We start from the raw sequence: 19,123 nt of genomic DNA, 5'->3' as shown, positions 1-19,123 counted from the left end.
GGACACCCAGGCCCCCGGCCCAGCCTCCCAGAACCCACCCCGTGGGCTGTCCTTGCAGCTCATCAACGGGCTGTCAGACGAGAGGGTGCGCTGGCAGGATACGGTGGAGAACCTGGAACACACGCTCGACAACATCTTCGGGGACGTGCTGGTGGCTGCTGGCTTTGTGGCCTACCTGGGCCCCTTCACGGTAAGGAGCCCCCGGCCCCGCCTTGAGGCCTCACCTCCACGAGGAGTGGCCTGAGGGTGGCTCTTCTCTCACTCATTCAACAAGCACTTCTCAGGCGCCCCGTCTGAGCCAGGTGCTGTTCCAGGCACTGGGGATATGGCGGCTCACAAAACAGCCAGAAAACCTACTCTGGTGGGGCTGGCCTTCTAGAGGGAAGTGTGAGCTCACACTGCCGTGCTTTCTGTGTGCCTCTCATTCAATCCTCACAGCTGCCCTGACGAGTGGGCATTGTTGTTCTTATGCTGGTTTCACAGATAAGGGGCTGAGGATTGTGGAGGCCGAGGATGTTCCCCAAAGTGGGGCTGGAGCTCAGGCCTCCATCTCCATGTCTGAGCTCTGACCTCTGCACAACTGCTGAGTGCTGGGGTGCAGGGGGAAGTGGGAGGGCATCGCGGCTGTCTCGGTGGGGTGGCCCTGAGTCTGGCATCTCCCCAGGGCCAGTACCGCACGGTGCTCTATGACAGCTGGGTCAAGCAGCTCACGACTCACCATGTCCCACACACCTCTGAGCCCACGCTAATCAGGACTCTGGGGAACCCCGTGAAGATCCGCTCGTGGCAGGTGCCCACCCTGGGGGGCTGGAGCAACTGGGCTGGGCCTGCAGTGTGGTCGGGCTGGGCCAGGAGCCTCCCGCCTCCCTCCCACCCTCTTTCCTGGGTCTGCTTAGAGATGCGTCTCCTGAGCCCGCCCGGGGCCAGTCAGAGGCTGGTGGGTAGGCGAGGAGAAAGCCGAGCGAATGGTACAGATGCTGGCTAACTGAGGGCAGAGAGGTCAAGGGGTGCTTATGAGAGTGGGGGTGGGGTGGGAGAGCAGTGTCCAGAGTGAGGGTTATGAGGTCATGTCCGAGCTAGACCCTGAAGGACAGGTAGAGCTGACGCAAGGAGAGAACCAAGAGGCTTAGGCAGAGGCTGAGCGTGAACACAGTCCAGGAGGGCTGATGGGCTTTACTGGCTCCGTGAAGATGGTCTGACTGAGCAAGGACTCAGTAGGCAAAAGGAACAATGGGCCCGGCGAAGGAGGGTGTCAGGAGCCAGCCAATAGGAGGGAGACCAGTCCTGGGGGCTGAGACCTCAGGACTGCCCTTCACCCTCAAGAGGGTGCAGTAAGGAGCAGGGAAACACAGCCAAAGCACAAGGTTGGGAGTAGCTGATGTCCCAGCTGAGCCTGCTGTGTGAGACCCCCGACCCAGCCCGGTCCCCCACAGGTTGCTGGCCTCCCCAACGACACACTGTCAGTGGAGAATGGGGTCATCAACCAGTTCTCCCAGCGCTGGACCCACTTCATTGACCCTCAGAGTCAGGCCAACAAATGGATCAAGAACATGGTGAGCCCACCCACCGGGTGCCACAACCCCACCCAGCGGGGCTTAGCGGGTGCAGGGGGAGTAGCTGAGCCTCAGCTGGTTCTCAGCCCCCGCGGCCCTCACTCGCCCCCTGTGCCCACAGGAGAAGGACAGCGGGCTGGATGTGTTCAAGCTGAGCGACCGCGACTTCCTGCGCAGCATGGAGAATGCCATCCGCTTTGGCAAGCCCTGCCTTCTAGAGAACGTGGGCGAGGAGCTGGATCCCGCCCTGGAGCCCGTGCTGCTCAAGCAGGTGGGCCTGCAGCACTGGGCGTGGGGGTGGCCCCCTTCCCCTGCCTCACTGGTGAAGCCCAGGCCACAGCGCTTGCCCATCCCACCTGCCACAGACATACAAGCAGCAGGGGAACACGGTGCTGAAGCTAGGAGACACGGTGATCCCCTACCATGAGGACTTCAGGATGTACATCACCACCAAGCTGCCCAACCCACACTACACGCCCGAGATCTCCACCAAGCTCACCCTCATCAACTTCACCCTGTCTCCCAGGTAAGCCCTTGGTCCCTGGGCCCCCCAGCATCAGCTCTGCCTCAGCCTGCCTGGCTGCCTCCTCCCACCCCGAGGCAGAGACTCAGTGGGTTTCCCCCTGAGGCCCCGCCAGCTTCCTCCCAGGCACTCTGCATTTCAGGTCTTTCTAGCCCCTCCACCAGCTCCCTTTACTTGCCACCGTTTCCACCTGAGAAACCCCACCCTCAGATCATCCTGATCCCTGGTCAGGAACCCCTCCCCCAGCCTCCCTGGCCAGCACTAGCCCCACCTCATCTGGATACCCTTTCCCCACAGCCCTTGCTGAGCCCTTGTGGACTCACCCCAGAGCTGTCCTGGAGCCCTGTGGGGGGCATACTCTGGCTCCCTGCACCCAAGCCGTTTCCTGCCCTTGCTGCCCTAAGCCGAGGCACTATAGCTTTTGCTGACCACCCACAGAGAGTGCTAAGGCCTCCATGCCAGTGGCCACTATGAACCTCTCCACAGACAAGGGGGTGAAAACATCCTTAAGTCCTGTCCCTCCCCATCACCCCCAGCCCCCTCCTGCTGAGAGGGAGTTTTTCAGAGACCCCAGCAACTCACACGTTCAACTGCCTGGCTCCTGCTGGGATTCCAAGCTGCCACCTGAGGTCTCACTGAGAATTGGTCACTTTGAAGCCAGGCTCTGCCTTAGCCCTGCAGCCTGAGACAGAGGCCAGGCCTCCCAGGCTGACACCAACAGGGATGCTAGGCTCTTTGGATCCCCAGGAACACAGGTACATAGGTGAGCAGGCTCAAGGCTGGCCCTCCAGGGCCCACCAGGTGTCACAGACATAATGTCCCCTGCCCCTGGCAGTGGCCTAGAGGACCAGCTGCTGGGCCAGGTAGTGGCTGAGGAGCGGCCTGACCTTGAGGAAGCCAAGAACCAGCTGATTGTCAATAATGCCAAGATGCGCCAGGAGCTGAAGGACATTGAAGACCAGATCCTGTACCGGCTCAGCTCCTCTGAGGGCAACCCTGTGGATGACATGGAGCTCATCAAGGTGCTGGAGGCTTCCAAGATGAAGGCTGCTGAGATCCAGGTCAGCAACTGCCTGCCCGCCCCTGCCTGCCTCTCCCCACCTGCCCCAGGCCTGCCCCCTGTCCCCACCCACCTCTTCCTGGTGCCCTTTGACAACCTACCAGGGCCTGACCAGCACCCCCTGTACTGCACCCGCAGGCCAAGGTCAGGATTGCAGAGCAGACAGAGAAGGACATTGACCTCACGCGCATGGAGTACATTCCCGTGGCCGTCCGCACCCAGATCCTCTTCTTCTGCGTGTCTGACTTGGCCAACGTGGACCCCATGTACCAGTACTCCCTCGAGTGGTTTCTCAACATCTTCCTCTCAGGCATCGCCAACTCAGAGAGGGCAGGTAGCCCTGGCACAGATGCACATGTTGACACAAACACCAGGCTCTACCCTGGCACAGGTGTGACACACCTGGATGCATTTCCACAGCGGGCACACACACGTAGACTCACACCCATGTCCACTCATACACACCCTCATCAGACTTACACTACGTAAGAACACACGCCCCTCCTACCCTCCTCGGAGCAAATGCCCCAAGGGGGTGCCCAGACTGCCCCTTTGGCTACTGGGGAGATGGGCTGGGCTGGGCTGGACTGGGCCCCAGGGATCTTGCTTCCCTCCCTTCTCCCTGCACTGCCATCACCCCTCTGCCCTGCAGACAACCTAAAGAAGCGCATCGCCAACATCAACCGCTACCTGACCTACAGCCTCTACAGCAATGTCTGCCGCAGCCTCTTCGAGAAGCACAAGCTGATGTTCGCCTTCCTACTGTGTGCCCGCATCATGATGAACCAGGGCAAGATCGACCAGGTGCGTGATGGAGGGGCGGCCAGTTCCTTGCTTGAAAACAGCCAGGAGGCCCTGGGTTAACTATGGCCCAGCAGCTCCTGTGCACATGTCTTCTCAGAGCCTTGAGAGTGCTGGTGAGCACAGAGACAGTCCTGAGCCTCCTGGCTCACGGTCTCATGAGCCCCAGGTATTTTGTGGTGCGTTGGAAAGCACTGAGAGCACAGCTACCACTGCTTGAGCCGGGTGCTGGGATCACAGCTACCCTCTGACCTACCCCCACAAAACCCGTGGGAAGCAGAGTTCTGATTCTCCCTACTTTCCAAGTGAGGAAACAGAGGCTCAGAGGTCAAATCCTTTGCCTAAGGTCACACAGCCAGGGAAAGGGAAAGAGGTGACACTAACCCAGACCTGTGCAACTGCCACCCCTAAGGGGAACTCCATTTCTCTGGCTGAGGATGGTAGGGGAGGCACTGCTGGGTGGGGCGCTGGAGGCAGGCCTCAGGGCCTGGGCACTAGCCTCCCCTGTCCCTTGCCAGAACGAGTGGCGCTACCTCCTGTCCGGGGGCTCTGTCCCTGTCATGAGTGAGAACCCTGCCCCGGACTGGCTGTCAGACCGGGCCTGGCGAGACATCCTGGCACTCTCCAACCTGCCGGCCTTCTCCTCCTTCGCCCTTGACTTTGTGAAGCATCTATCGGAATTCCAGGCTATCTTTGATAGCCCTGAGCCCCACCGGTGAGCTGGGACCCAGGGCACAGCAGGGTGGGCACATCCAGGGGCTAAGACCCAGGAACAGGCTTGCCCTGGAGCCTTCTCTGAGGGGCCACACAGGGTTGCCCTGCAGCTGTGACTACATCTCTTCCATGCCCCTGGCCATGTACCCCTGGACACCCCATTCTCCCCTGCTGTCCAGCAAGCAGAGGCCCTGTGGCCAGTGCCCTCCCACAGGTTGGCTCTCAGGGGGACGTGGGCACTGTTGCAGGGAGCCCTTGCCTGGCATCTGGGACCAGTACCTGGACCAGTTCCAGAAGCTGCTGGTCCTCCGCTGCCTACGTGGGGACAAGGTTACCAATGCCATGCAGGACTTCGTGGCCACCAACCTGGAGCCACGCTTCATTGAGCCCCAGGCAAGTGCTGTCAGCCAGCAGCTAGGCTAATCCCCACCCTGGGTCCCAGGATCCTGGCTGCACCTGGACAGACCACTTTGCAGCCTTGGTCAGGCTAGGACCCCTAGCCACCCCAAAAAGCTCTGAGAGGTTCCAGGTCCCACCAGGAAGCCCCTCTGGGACTACTCTGGGGGCCCCAGGACCCCCCTACCTCTCCCTGGTCACCTGCCCCTGAGGAGAAGCTCTAGGCGGCCCCAGCATCTCTCCCTGCCCTGCAGACAGCCAACCTGTCACTGGTGTTCAAAGACTCCAACTCCACCACGCCCCTCATCTTCGTGCTATCACCTGGCACTGACCCGGCAGCCGACCTCTACAAGTTTGCCGAAGAAATGAAGTTCTCCAAGAAGCTCTCTGCCATCTCCCTGGGCCAGGGCCAGGTAAGGGCAAGGGGGTGGGGGAGAAGGGAGTTGGTGGGCTGGGTCAGCTGGTCCCCCACCACTCAGCACTCCTGTCCCCACAGGGCCCTCGGGCAGAAGCCATGATGCGCAGCTCCATGGAGAGGGGCAAGTGGGTCTTCTTTCAGAACTGCCACCTGGCACCGAGCTGGATGCCAGTCCTGGAGCGCCTCATTGAGCACATCAATCCCGACAAGGTATGCCAAGGGAATACAGTACATCCATCCAGGACTGATAAGGCTAAATGAGATCGTCCCACAGAGCACTCAGCCCAGCCACCGGCACACAGTGGGCGCTCAGGAAGTGACATATGTAACACATATCACCTAGATTAATCTTCCCAGCGGCCCCCTCAAGTTACTGCTACCAGTGACTCGCCCAGGGCCACCCAGCACAGACGGGTGACCCTGGAACTTGCCGAAGCCCATGTTCTTTACCAGTGGTCCGTGCAGCCTGGTCTGGCCCAGCCCAACCCAGGGGTGGAGTCAGGCTGAGGGTGGCTCAGGGTCCTTGGGTAGGAGGGAGCCTGGTGTTGGGGCAGCCACCAGGTACGGATCTCAATGCTCACGTGGAGCATGGCCACCAGGTGCACCGGGACTTCCGCCTGTGGCTCACCAGCCTGCCCAGCAACAAGTTCCCAGTGTCCATCCTACAGAACAGCTCCAAGATGACCATTGAGCCACCACGCGGGGTCAAGGCCAACCTGCTCAAGTCTTACAGCAGCCTCAGCGATGACTTCCTCAACTCCTGTCACAAGGTGAGACACACTTGGCACGTGCACCCCAACCTGCCCCATCTCCATCCCCACCCTTCACGCCCCTCCGCCCCGCCCCCACCTCCGGCAGGTGATGGAGTTCAAGTCCTTGCTGCTGTCTCTGTGTTTGTTCCATGGGAATGCCCTGGAGCGTCGTAAGTTTGGGCCCCTGGGCTTTAACATCCCCTATGAGTTCACGGACGGGGACCTGCGCATCTGTGTCAGCCAGCTCAAGATGTTCCTGGACGAGTATGACCACATCCCCTACAAGGTGGGCTGGGGATGGGCTGAGGGCGGGGAGCTGGGCGCCTGTGGGGGCCTGACCTACCCACCCCATAGGTCCTCAAGTACACGGCAGGGGAGATCAACTACGGGGGCCGCGTCACTGATGACTGGGACCGCCGCTGTGTCATGAACATCCTGGAGGACTTCTACAGCCCCGCCGTGCTCTTCCCCGAGCACAGCTACAGTGCCTCGGGTGTCTACCACCAGATCCAACCCACCTACGACCTCAACGTGAGCACACACTGGGGCCATGCTTTAGGCGGCCTGCCAAGCTGGGGTCCTGGGGTGCCGTGAACACCTGGGTGCTGGGAGACTTGGCCCCTACCGGCCAGTAGCTCCTTTTCATTGATTGATCCATCCCACAAAGATAGCCCTGGAGCTCAGGTCCTGTGGGCAGAGGCCAACCCCCACCTCTTAGCCCCTGCCCGAGAGGACTCTGTGAGGCTGGGAGGGGCTGGGCGGCTCCTCTGAGGCTGCCAGGTGAGGCAGTGAGGCGGGAAGCAGCCCAGACCACAGTCAGGGAGGGCTCCCTGAGGAAATGATGCTTCAGCTAAGATGTGTGAGGAGCAGGCAGGCGCTGGGTGGAGCACCCAGAGTGTGGTTCAGCAGTGTAAAGGGCCTGTGGCAGGAGGGGCTGTGACAGGTTTGAGCAGCTGAATGAAGAAGCAGGGAGCTAGGCAGCAGGGAGAAGTGGGCTAGGAGGGAGCAGAGGCCATGGAGTCCCGAGGGTAAGAGGGAGATGCGTAAAGCTTGCAACCAGGGGTGACGAGTAGGGGATGTGCTCAATTGGAGGGCTGTCCCGGAGGCTGGAGGTACAGCAGGGCAGGGGCTTCAGTCACAGCGCTCCTACCCTCCAGGGCTACCTCTCCTACATCAAGAGCCTTCCACTCAATGACATGCCTGAGATCTTTGGCCTGCATGACAATGCCAATATCACCTGTGCCCAGAACGAGACCTACACCCTGCTTGGCACCATCGTCCAGCTGCAACCCAAATCATCCTCTGCAGGCGGCCAGCGCCGGGAGGAGGTTAGTGGCAGCAGGGGAAAGGGCCCAGTGGTTGGGCAGGACCAGTCTCCTATCCACCACCATGCCTGTTCCCCTGTGGGAAGGAACTCTGTGCATGTAGAATTCTTTGCGCCCACAGATAGTGGAGGATGTGGCCCAGAACATTCTGCTCAAGGTGCCTGAGCCCATCAGCTTGCAGCGGGTGATGACCAAGTACCCTGTGCTGTATGAGGAGTCAATGAACACGGTGCTAGTACAGGAGGTCACTCGGTAATCCCCTGCCACCCCCAGCCCTGAGTCAGCAGGCCACTGGGCTATAGAGTAATGACAGCAAAAGCTACACCAAGTGCTATAAACCCATTCTCTAACTCAGCTACATTTTTATTCCATTTTACAGATGAGTAAACCAAGGCCCAAAAAGGTTACATGACTTGTCTAAGGTCATACATTTACTAACAGCCAGAGCTGGAATTGGTACTCAGGCCACTCGACCCCACTCTATGCTCTTAGCCCCTATGTTCTGCCATTGTTTTTTTGTCTACGGCCTACAACTGGGGAGTGTGGATATGGCCACACGGCCCCAGATCACTGCCTTCCTCCTTGCCACTGGCTCCATAGGTACAACCGGCTGCTGCAAGTGATCACACAGACGCTGAGAGACTTGCTCACAGCACTCAAGGGGCTGGTGGTGATGTCCTTGCAGCTGGAGCTGATGGCTGCCAGCCTATACAACAACACTGTGCCCGAGCTCTGGAATGCCAAGGCCTACCCATCACTCAAGCCGCTGTCCTTATGGGTCATGGACCTGCTGCAGCGCCTGGACTTCCTGCAGACCTGGATCTCCAAGGGCATCCCAGCTGTTTTCTGGATCAGCGGCTTCTTCTTCCCCCAGGCTTTCCTGACAGGCACCCTGCAAAACTATGCCCGCAAGTCTGTCATCTCCATCGACACCATCTCCTTTGATTTCAAGGTCTGGTCTCAGCCAGGGCCAGGTCAGGTGACAGGCTGGGGTGTGGCCCAGGCAGGAGGAGCACGGAGGCCACAGCACGCTGGCAGAATCAGGGGACCCCTGAGAGGGGGTTGGGGGACAGGGAGAGCCAGAAGAGACCATAAGCCCCAGGGATATCCCTAGGGGCGGAGCACAGACTGTAGGCTACCAGCTGAAACAGCAGGTGAAGGGGGGAGGCAGGCAGAGCCCTCAGGAGGGAGCTTGTGCCTCCTGACCCAAATCCTAACCCAGATTCTGGGTGTTTATATGTGAGGGGGCATCTGTGTGCCCACTACAGGTGATGCGCCAGTCAGTATCAGAGCTCAAGACAAGACCCAAAGATGGGTGCTTCATCCATGGACTGTTCCTGGAAGGTGCCCGATGGGACCCTCTGGCCTTCCAGCTGGCTGAGTCTCGGCCCAAGGAGCTATACACAGAGATGGCCGTTATCTGGCTCCTGCCAACGCCCAACCGCAAGGTCCAGAACCAGGACTTCTACCTGTGCCCCATCTACAAGACACTGACCCGTGCTGGTATGGGGCCCAGGGCGGGGAGCCTACACCACAGGTGGGGGTCCAGGGTTGGGCCAGTTAGGCTGACCCAGGTTAGCTAAACAGGATGGCTGACAGAGGTCAGTCACCACTCACTCCTGAGACTGACTAGGCCAGGACAGAGCTGGGCCAGTAGTAGGCAAGGTGATGCCCAGGGGCTGGGCCCAGTCTGTGGGGAGTGGCCCCTGAGCTCACCATCCTCTTGCCTCCCTTAGCAGACCCACCTTGGGTCTGGGAGCCCCAGCCTGCCAATGGAGGTCCAGAGGGGGTAACTGAGGCCTGGAGAGGTGGGGTGGGCCTGGGCTGGGTCCACAGGGAATGAGCAGGGGTGTCAACTCTCCCATTCCCATCCTCAGTCGTCAGTGCAGTAACTTAGGGCAGGCCTGAGCCTTGGCCACACTCCCCAGACAGGCTTCCTCTTGGGTCAGGTCCCCTTCCTTGTCCCAAGCTCAGTCTGCAAAGTCCACTGCCTTTCTTTATACCCTGTTCCTGCCCTAGTTGAAGCAGACAACTTAACCTTCCCCCTTCTTGCCTGCTCTAGGAACACTATCAACCACAGGCCACTCCACAAACTACGTCCTTGCTGTGGAGATCCCCACCGACCAGCCCCAGCGACACTGGGTAAAGCGTGGTGTGGCCCTCATCTGTGCCCTGGACTACTAGATCCAGACAGAAGGGCTGGGGCCATTAAAGTTGCATTTCCTAAACAGTCCAGCTGAGCCTTAGCTGCTTACACCAGGCCACCTCTGTAGAACCCACTGCCAGGGAAATGGTGGGGGTGAGAGGATACAGTGGCCTCAAGAGAAAATGTGGTTAGCAGGGGGAAGAGTGGCACAATTGGCAGCTTTGACCTGCAACAAGGGAAGAGAGGTGAGCCTTGCAAGGTCCCAGAGCCCCTCCAGGGACTACACACCAGACAGGACTAGAGACAGAGGTGCCACCTCCACTGAGTCCCAACACCTCTCCAGGTTGCAAAGCTGTCAGAGCTGGTGAAAGCCATGGCCCTCTCCTCCCACACTACACCTTGCACACAACTCCTCAGGTTCCACAGCCCACCCGAAGCCCCTCCTCAGTTCAGACCCTAAGTCCCAGGCCTAGGGTCCCAAGAACCTCTGCCCCAGAAGGCTGAATGCCCGAGAATGCACTCCCCTTACCTCTTTGGTCACACACAGGGCCCTGGGCCCAGGTCTGGTTAGGTCCCACTCCCACCACAGCCCTGGCCTACAAACCTCAGGCCAGCAAGCACAGGAGGGCTCATTTTTTAGGAGAGTTTTATTCATTCATTAGTCCAATATTTACAGGGGCCAGAGGGGTTGGGCTATGCTTAGCGCAGAGGCAGCTGCCATGCCTGCCAGCTGCCCCCCACCCTGGTCACTATGTACACATAAGGGGCCCGCCTGGATCACCTTCAAAGCCACCTGGAAGAGGCCATGGGGCTATGTTTGGGGCCTGAGCTCCAGAGGCAGTGCTGGGCCCATCAGCCGTTGGCATCAGGCCCTCTGGGAACATGGGGCTCCAACTGGTTGTCTTGGTCCTATTGTCCCCCACCCTGAGTGCCTTGCAGAAGCTGAGAAAGCTGGCATGGCAGGGAGAGCTGAGTGGTGCCAGCTTCCTGCAAGCAGCCCTGTCTCTGCTGTCTCTAAGAAGAGGGAGACATGGTAATACTGAGGGGCGGGCAGAGGCTCCTCTGAGCCCAGGAGCCCAGGAGCCCAAGGCAGGCCCCTTGCCAGGGCCACAACACTGAAGACAAAGAGCCCAGGGCCTTGCCACAGAGAGCAGTCTTACTAAGCCTGGCCAAAGCCAGGCCACCAAACAGCTCAAACACTTCTCTCTGCTCAGGCCATGGGACCCAAGCAGGCTGCTCACCCCACCCCCACTGGAACACCCCACTCCCAGTCTAGCCCAGCAGCCAGGTCCCTGAGTTTGGAGCTCTCCCAGGAGGAATGAAGAGCAGACCTGGCTTCCTCGCAACAGGGACAACTGGGGCCAGAGCAGCAGGGCCCCCAGCTGTGACCCTGCAGGAGTGACCCTGGCCCTCCAGGATGACAGATGTTAGGAGAGAACTCAGAGTCAGGAAGCTGACTATGTCAACACGGTGGTGGCAAGATGGGTTAGAGCCCAGAAAAATAGACGTCTCTGTAGGTAAAATATATATTCTGCTGCCCAGGCAGAAAGGCCAGGTCCTGCCCCTCCACAGCCGGCTGTGGAGGAAGCTGCAGCACCTCCCTGTGCCCCAGCTCCTGCTTCCAGAGCATGACGGGGCAGCCCTGCCCTGGCAGGCACTGGGGTACCATGCAGAGAATCCTGGCCTGGCTCCTATTCCCAGGGCCTGGCTCCTATTCCCAGGGCCTGGGCTCTCTGACTGGAACTATTCGGTAATACTGGGAAGAGGGGGAGTGGGGCAGGGGAGGGCCCTGGTGAGGGCCGTGTGGCAAGAGTGAGCAGCAGGGTCAGGGCCAGCAGTCCTCACTGGCGCTTGGCCTTGTAGGGGCGTGAGCGTTTCCGCCGGTCAGGCTTCCGCTGCTTGTGGAGTCGGCCAATGCTGACCCCCTGGCGCCGCCGCACCGAGATGTTCTGCTCCACCAGGTTGGCCAGCATGCCTGTGGAGAGGCGCAGGCCCTTAAGCGGGTGGCTGGATGCCCAGCAGCCACTTGCTCAACCGGCCACAGCCTCCGGTCAGAAGCTGAGGCTCTCTCGGCCCTCCCTGAGACTACAGTCTGCTCAAGCTCCAGCAGAGGCCTGAAGGAGGGGGCCTGAGGGCCAGGGCTCTGAGCAGGGCATGCCAGGTAAGGTGCAGCAGCGAGACCCCTCACCTTCCTGAGCCAGCATGGAGATGAAGGTGCAGATGAACTCATCGTAGTTGTGTGTCCTTCTCTGGTCGTCGATCTGTGGGAGGGAAGAGTGAGGACATGAGGACGCTGCGGCCATCTCCCCAGAGCAGCCACCAGCTGACCCCAGCAGGTCGCACCTCTGGGAAGACAGGAGGGCAGAGGACCAGGCAGCTGGAGAGAGGGCCCACCTTGAACTTCTTCCTCTTCTCCACCTCTTCCTTGAGGCAGGCCTCATAGTTTGCGATCTCAGCCTCCACACACTTCAGCAGTGCCAGCAGCTCCTGCCAAAACCCAGCGATTGCACCCGTGGTGGGGGGGCTGGCCAGCACCGAAGCCCCACTACCAGCAGGCAGCTAGAGGCAAGGATGAGCAGCCAGAGTCCCTGGAGCCTATTGAGGCCCCTGCCACCACCCGACCCAGACAGGCTTCCTGGCACCTGGCTTCAGCCACCACCCTTCACACCAAAATTCCAACTAGGAACCCAGCACCTGGGCAGCAGTGCCCTAGGCCCTTCCTTTGTCAGTATTAGAAGAGAAAGCTGCAGAAGGGCTCACCTTGGGTGAGTACTTCTCCCCGCTCAAGGGCTCACTAGGCCTGACCAGCCCAGGCTTCTCTCTGCTATCCACAGCCTCCACCACCTCTTTCTCCTCTGGGCTACCAGACCCCTGGCTGCCTTGGCTCGGTCTGATGGAAGGTGAGGAACCCTTCCCACTCTCTGGGAAGAGAAGGCACGAGAAGACCCATCAGAGTGCAGGACACGTGGTGGTCACTTGGCCACCTCCCTCCTCAGTATGCCACCGGGAGGCCAGTGAGCCAGCCCAAGGCCCACCTGTCAGCGCCAGAGGACTCAGTACACCGTCCTCAGCCAGGTGCAGCAGGCCCGTGCTGATGACAGGACCCAGGTCACGTACAGCACGATTGTAGCGTATGCAGTCAACACGCAGCAGGCTGTCGTCCTCTCCAAAAAGCACCTTGGAGATGTGGGAGGTGACGGGGCTAGAAGGCCGTGTGGGGTTGGCCGAGCGGATAGGCGAGCGTAGTGGCGAATTGAAAGCGCTGCCGATCTCAGAAGCTGTGTCAGTGCTCTCATTGCTGGGGGTGGGCGAGGGCTGTGAGTGCGTGGGCACTACCACAGCCGGACTCCCGGCCCCGCTGCTTGTCTTGATGGACAGAGGAATTGAGAGGTCTTTCTGGGACTCTTTGAGCTTCTCGGCCAAGACGTTGATGGTGTTGGGCTGCAGCACTGACAGCTGCCCATCCCCAGAGCCACTCAATGGCCCTGGTTTCCCCGGCCCCTTTCGCTTATACCTGTGGGGCCCAAGGAAAGGTAAGCCAAGGGAATGGGCCAGGTGACCATGTTCAGCAACGCCCAGAATGACCTGAACACATCTTGGCCTCCAGGGACTGACCGTGAAGCTCCAGCAGCCTGACCTGGCCATGCCAAGCCTGGCACACTGAGCTTCGACAGCTGCAGCCAGGTGTCCTCAAAGGACACCTCCTCTATTCCAGCTGTCTCACTTCTGGCCTTTTGCCAATGCCGGTTCTTCCAGCAAAGATATCCCCCACCCCAACTCTCAAGGCCTAGACAAAAGGCCTTGATGTCTGGTTACATGTGCACGGCCCTCGCCCAAGCCCTCCAAAAATTTCTTGGGACCTGGAGTCGGCCCCTTCAGGTCAGCCTCCCCAGGGCCCTGCACTCAGCAGGCATTCAGCATTATCTGCTGAAGGGCATTTTCTGGGCTGGAAGATTCAAGATAGGATCTGCAGCACTCAACCTCCAGCCTTACAGAGCTGGGGCTGACCTGATGGCGGAGTTGGTGTTCTGCACGTCATCCTCCTCGTCGTCCTCGTAGTCGTCCTCGTCGTCTGAGTACTGCTGGGGTGGGCGGACTGGAACTCGGCTGCGGCCCACACCTGCTGCCAGGTCTTCCTCCTCCTGGGGCAGAGACCCAGGGCGGCCATGAGCCAGGCTGGACACAGCAGCCACAGCCAGGAAGCCAACATGGCTCTCCGGGTTCAGTCCACTGAATCCCTCCAGGTGCTCCAGAGCCCACCCACACTACCTGCCTACATAGGGCTTCTAAGAGAAACAGAGTGCCCTGGAACACCTGCATTTATTTTGCCAGTAGAACCCAACCCATAGAGCTGAATCCAACCCCATGCCCTAAACATTTAGCCCCACAGCCATGAGACTGAGTTTAAAGTCAGAGGAGCTCTCTCTGCCTCCCTAAACCCCTGCCATCGTAGGGGCTTCTGAGAATCAGACAGAGGAACCTGGTTACCTAGGCCCCGACAGAAGGCAAACACCAATGAATCACCTGAGGAAAGTGCCTGTTGCAACCTCTCAAAAGAATCCTGGAGGGAATCCTCCCAGCTTACCTGCATGGGGGACTTGGCATAGTTGTGATTGTCCAGAAAGGCTGGCAGCCGCTGGACGATAGGAGTGGGGTTTGGGGGAACACCATTGATGCTGCTCCCTGGAGGCTTCACCACCAGCTTGGGTTTGCTGGGAGGGCTGTGGGTCGGGGCTTGTGGGCACGAACCAGCCACCTCCTCCGCACCATCTGAGAGGGCGAGGGGCATGGGCAGGACTTTCAGCCAGACCCTCAAGAAAAGCTGTCCTCAGCCCACTGTCTCCCCAGTCCTGGGGCACAGCATTGCTCCCCTTCCCTTCTCAGAGAAGAACAGCAGAGACAGCTGATGGGTGGAGAGTCAGCAAGCTCTAAGTCATGGGGCCACAGTGAGACAGGAAAAGGATGAAATGAAAAAAAGGAGGCAGAAAGAAAAAAACTTCTAGAGAGGCTAGAAAGGGAATATACATTAAGGAGAAGGCTTGGGGGACTGTGGTAATGGCAGCCCTTTCCAGGTGCCCTTGTTTAGGGAGGGACTGCTCTTCCTCCATGTTCTGAGGGGAGAGGGCTGTAGGCACCAGGCTTCAGACCTCCTGCAGGAGCCTCTGAACCACTGCCCAAGTGCCTCCATAGAAAAAGACTTGCTCTGCTTGGGGTGGCTCTGAGGCCCATGAGAGGCTCCAATACCTGTGTGGGTGCCCTCAGAGGCCGCTGGGGCCCTGCTTGTTTCCAGGGCCAGAGGGGACTTGCTGCTGACTGGTTTGGTCTCTTCAGGCAACTGTGACTCTTGAGACTTGTGGGTCTGAATCAGCTCTGGCTGCGTTACCCTAATCAGCTGAAATCAAAATCCAAGGTGCGGAGGAGTGAAGGCAGACCCTAGCTTCTACCTTGGACAGCTAAGGGCCTTGGCTCTACTCACTCACTTAAAGGGAAATAAAACAGCCAAACCTCCTTTCAGAGGCTATTCTGCCCCTCCCCATGCCAAGTCCCATCACCTTTCCCACAAAGGGAGCAAAGGAAAGGAGTGGTTAATTGAAGCCCAGATCCACAATACAGAGTAATGTGGGAATCAGACACAGATGCCCCAGTGGAGGGAAGGAGTGGGTGGCTGGGCTGGGCAGGGCCTGGGCAGCAGGGGTACCCACCTGCTGCAGGGCCTCCAGTACTGTCTGACGGTTCACCTTCAGAACGTGCAGCCTGGCCTCATACTTGATCCTGCGGTCGGGCACCACCGCCATCAGGTTGAAGCGGATGTCATGGTAGGGCTCCCTGCAGTCACAGCCGTGGCCGTGAGAGCAGCTCTCACCCTGGCCCCGCCATCAGGTTGAGGCAGATCTCCTGGCAGGGCTCCCTGAAGTCACACCTGCAGCCACAGGTACAGGCCCCACCCCAACAGGCGGGCAGCAGCTGGCCATGCACACCAGGCACCTGAGCTGGTGCCTTCCAACAAGCTGCGTGAGGGGCCTGTCAGGACGTGAGCCAGCACACGTGGGCCACCCGGGGCTCCACCAGGGCCTGCCCCTCCCCAGGCTATCCTGAAGCAGGCCACACGCAGCCTGAGTGGGAAATAGGGCAAGGAGTTGGGAGCACAAGATCTAATCCTGATCTTGCCAGATTCATCACGTGGCCTTGCACAAGCCATCTGGCCTCTCTCTGCCTTGGTTCCCTCTTCTGTGTCCCTCCCAAAGGGGGCACAGCTCCAGAAGGTAGGGCAGGCTCAGGGCCCTTACCCTGCAGTGGCGAGGCCGATACGCTCCATGATGACCCTCCGGGCCTTGTCTGTCCACTCCTCATCCTCCCCCCAAGGCCCTGGGGAAACCAAGACAAGGAGTCAGTAGGTAGGAAGCCCTGAGCTCAGGCAGGCCAGGAGTTGGAAGGATGATGGAGAGCAGGTGACCCAGAGAATCAGGGGCTAGTTGGACAATGCAGTACAGGGTGCCATCCTGCCAGAACCACATGTCTTCAAGACACCCCCGCCCCCCCACGTCCCACCACTGGGTCCCAAGCGTTTGAGGACCCTGAGCCCCACCTCCTTAGGAGGTAAGCAGAGAAATCCAATGCGCCCCCAGCTCAGAGTGCCTACCATGGTCAATGGGGTAAACCTTCAGCCCATCCAGCTCAAAAAGCCGGCCTGTGATAGGCACATAGCTGACAAAGTGGAATGCCTCCATGGTCCGCACGGCACTAAGGCCATTCTGCTTCTCGGGGAGATGACGTGGCTCAGGCCTGGGGAAGGACACAGTCAGTGCCCAGAATGGTACAACCCCCTTCCTTGCCCCCACCCCCATCAGTTCCCATAGCTCCCACACACCTGGCATGGCTATTATGTGCCTTGGCCAACTCTGGAGCATTACCAATCGCATATCCTTTGCTCTAGAGGGAAGAAAATAAGGCCACATCAGAGCAACTGCTCAGGCGGGCCTCGGGTGGGAAACAGAGCTCAGGAAAGCAGGCCTGGGGGCATTCCAGGAACTTGAAGAAGCACAGGTGGCCTCTCCTGAAGGCCTAGTGGGGGCAGAAAAGAGCTCTGGAGCCCCCAAAAGATGGGCTGTACTGGCTTGCACAGTAATCCGTGGACACTGGAGAACAACATTGCCTGATAAAGTCCTAATAAGGTGTCATTTAAGGAATGTTTCTCTCTTCCCCAGGTCTATCTCCTTTTCTTGAGCCCCTTTTCTTAAAAAAAAAGTTGACTTACACAATTAATTTACAGGTCAAATATAATGTAAATATCATTTGAAGAAGCCTCATAGTGCCAAATGCCGTGTGGTGGCATTATCAGTGGCAGATCTGGTGGTCACATCTGCCTAGTCAGCGGAGTCAGGATTAAGGCACTGTGGCCTACCTCAGGGCTGAAGCCTTTGGTGAAGTCCTTCATGCGACTCAGGGTGGGCCCCAGGTCCACATTGCTGCAGTTCAGGAGCACGCTCAGCAGGGCATGAGTGGCACAAGAGTTGGGGATCAGCTGTGAAACAAAGAACAGTCACCCATCCACAGCATCCCTCACCCCAAGCCCATACTCATCAGGAATGGGGACTCAGAGAGGGACAGTCATGTCTGGACAATCCTCATCAGCTCCCCTCATCTTTACCCAACATTTGTTCATTCAACTAAGTACCCATCAGGAGTCCGGGGAAATGGAGAATGGACTCAGACATCACCCTGCTCTAAAGAGACTCCCTTTTTTATCACTAAAAAAGTTCAGTTCCTTCTGCCTTCCCCCACTTCCACTTTCCAAGCGAAGAAAACGGCAGCATCCCACCCTCCAGAAAGAACACAGAGCCCAGCAGACCTGGTGGGCAAAGAACATGTTATTCACAATATCATCATCAATCACAGATGTATCATCCACCAAGGTAGAGACCTTGCGACGGGATCGGCGCTCTTCGATCCATTTGAACAGGAAGATGAATCCATACACGGGGCTGGGGAAAGTAAGGGACAGAGCTAGACCAGTCAAAAGGGGGAAGGCAGTCTGCATTCCCTTTCCTCTCCCCTATTCCTCTGCACTGTGTTACCACTCAGGTGCCCTTCCTGTGACCCCACCTCTCCCTTGGCTTCTTCCCAACGTTGCCCAAAGCGGCCCTGCAGCCTCACACCCCAGAAGCCCACTGCAGGCAGAGTCAAGCATCAGCCTCTGGCTGTGATGCTCCAGGAGTTGCCCAGTATCCTTATGAAGTCTATGGTTCTGGGATAAGAGAAGCTGGAACGATGGCTCAGGACCGGGTAGGAACAGAAGGTAAGGCGAGAACAATAAATGTGATGAGGAATTTAAACACTAATTCTCACTTGTGAAGCCCAGGGCCTGGGCCCCAGTGCAATCAGGGAAGTTAATGAACACCCATATCAGTCCCTTCTTTCCTGGAGGGAAAGAAGCAGACTTCTCCGTTTAGTCACTGTAGCAGTCCCTCCACACCTCTATTCTGTACGACCACCAAGACAAGACTCTGACCTTGGTCACCCAGGAGAGTCCTTGTCAGATGCCACAAACCAACCAATCAATATGAGGCCCCTGTGTGGGGATTAAAACCACTGGCACATGGGCACAGTAAAGCAGTCATTAATAAATTACAGCTGCACAAAAGGCACAGTGTGACCTGAGTCAAGAGCAGGGGGTTTCTGGCTGGAAGGCCACAAAAAGCAGATGAATTTAATCCAAGAGATGGTTAGAATTTGTATTGAGGGGAAGAGGCTACCACATAAGGGGAAGTGCTGAGGGAAAACTGGGAGAAACAAAAGCACAGCACCAGCTTCATCAGGAAGGCACCCAAAGAGGAGGGATGCTTCCTTATACGAGATTTTACAATTTGGAGCCTCTGATACTACCTCCCTTGAGGAGCACTCTCTCCCGGGTCCCTCCCTAGCCCTCGGGGTGTAAGGGGCGGCCGAAGCCACGCCGCGTGCCAAGCCACTCACCCCTGGCATTTGCTCTGAAGGTCATAGATCTCCTCCACCTGCACCCCTTTGACACCTGCGATCAGGTAAGGAAAGAAGTCGGGAAGGGTAGCCTCTGGCTGTGGTGCGATGGCCCAGGAGTGGGCCCCCACAGCCTGGTTCCGGCGCGTAGGAGAGGCTCTTACCGAAATCTTCCACCAGGAGGGTGAAGAGGCCTGGGTGGGGCAACAAGAGGAGCAGGTAGTGGTCAGAAAGGCGCGTCTCGGACCCACCCGGCCTCCCCAGCTCCGGGCCTGCCCGGTCCCCTCCTCACCAGGGTCGCTCTCCAGCTCCAGCCAGCCCTTATTCATCTTCCCGCGGGGCGGCCCCTCAGCGCCATGTCCAGGCCCTCCCGACCCACCGCCGCCCCCCGCCGGGAGCCCCCGCCGCCCCCGGGGCCCCTAGTCCCACACACAGACAACGAGCCCCGTCGCGTCACCCGCC

General features: G+C 58.8%; 2 protein-coding genes across 4 annotated transcripts in view; one reads left to right on the top strand and one right to left on the bottom strand.

The window, feature by feature from the left end:
- Positions 1-9,849, top strand: part of DNAH1 (dynein axonemal heavy chain 1) — a gene marked incomplete at its 5' end in the record, with an annotated part of 72,793 nt that extends 62,944 nt beyond the window's left edge. Inside the window, 20 exons of the mRNA XM_081247346.1 lie at positions 59-190; positions 665-790; positions 1,434-1,553; positions 1,675-1,824; positions 1,919-2,079; positions 2,912-3,137; positions 3,275-3,470; positions 3,789-3,940; positions 4,456-4,652; positions 4,900-5,048; positions 5,306-5,460; positions 5,544-5,675; positions 6,065-6,235; positions 6,324-6,503; positions 6,572-6,748; positions 7,375-7,545; positions 7,664-7,794; positions 8,143-8,494; positions 8,811-9,045; positions 9,605-9,849. Coding sequence (XP_081103472.1) covers positions 59-190; positions 665-790; positions 1,434-1,553; positions 1,675-1,824; positions 1,919-2,079; positions 2,912-3,137; positions 3,275-3,470; positions 3,789-3,940; positions 4,456-4,652; positions 4,900-5,048; positions 5,306-5,460; positions 5,544-5,675; positions 6,065-6,235; positions 6,324-6,503; positions 6,572-6,748; positions 7,375-7,545; positions 7,664-7,794; positions 8,143-8,494; positions 8,811-9,045; positions 9,605-9,726 — 3,435 coding nt within the window. The 3' untranslated portion in view covers positions 9,727-9,849. The remainder of the gene's footprint in view (positions 1-58; positions 191-664; positions 791-1,433; positions 1,554-1,674; positions 1,825-1,918; positions 2,080-2,911; positions 3,138-3,274; positions 3,471-3,788; positions 3,941-4,455; positions 4,653-4,899; positions 5,049-5,305; positions 5,461-5,543; positions 5,676-6,064; positions 6,236-6,323; positions 6,504-6,571; positions 6,749-7,374; positions 7,546-7,663; positions 7,795-8,142; positions 8,495-8,810; positions 9,046-9,604) is intronic.
- A 468-nt stretch (positions 9,850-10,317) lies between these two features.
- BAP1 (BRCA1 associated deubiquitinase 1) lies at positions 10,318-19,093 on the bottom strand. 3 transcript variants are annotated; one of them, XM_081247600.1, is made up of 17 exons: positions 18,954-19,093; positions 18,826-18,855; positions 18,662-18,716; positions 17,610-17,670; positions 17,091-17,210; positions 16,557-16,618; positions 16,329-16,471; positions 15,976-16,054; positions 15,391-15,514; positions 14,933-15,080; positions 14,274-14,458; positions 13,697-13,830; positions 12,724-13,202; positions 12,449-12,609; positions 12,032-12,175; positions 11,877-11,949; positions 10,318-11,663 (listed from the first exon to the last, which is right to left on the bottom strand). In XM_081247600.1, exons 1-17 carry the CDS (start codon positions 18,988-18,990, stop codon positions 11,530-11,532), a joined length of 2,169 nt encoding a protein of 722 aa, XP_081103726.1. In that variant the 5' UTR covers positions 18,991-19,093; the 3' UTR covers positions 10,318-11,529. The 3 variants fall into 3 exon arrangements, with proteins under 3 accessions (XP_081103726.1, XP_081103724.1, XP_081103725.1); XM_081247598.1 differs by having other exon boundaries at positions 17,538-17,670; positions 18,954-19,092; XM_081247599.1 differs by having other exon boundaries at positions 12,083-12,175; positions 17,538-17,670; positions 18,954-19,091.
- Between the last annotated feature and the right edge of the window lie 30 nt (positions 19,094-19,123).

The sequence above is a fragment of the Mesoplodon bidens genome (assembly GCF_964165515.1).
Source record: "Mesoplodon bidens genome assembly, chromosome: 10".
Lineage (NCBI taxonomy): Eukaryota > Metazoa > Chordata > Mammalia > Artiodactyla > Ziphiidae > Mesoplodon > Mesoplodon bidens.
The sequence above is the reverse complement of the archived record's forward strand: the minus strand, read 5'-3'. Positions and strand labels throughout refer to the sequence as shown.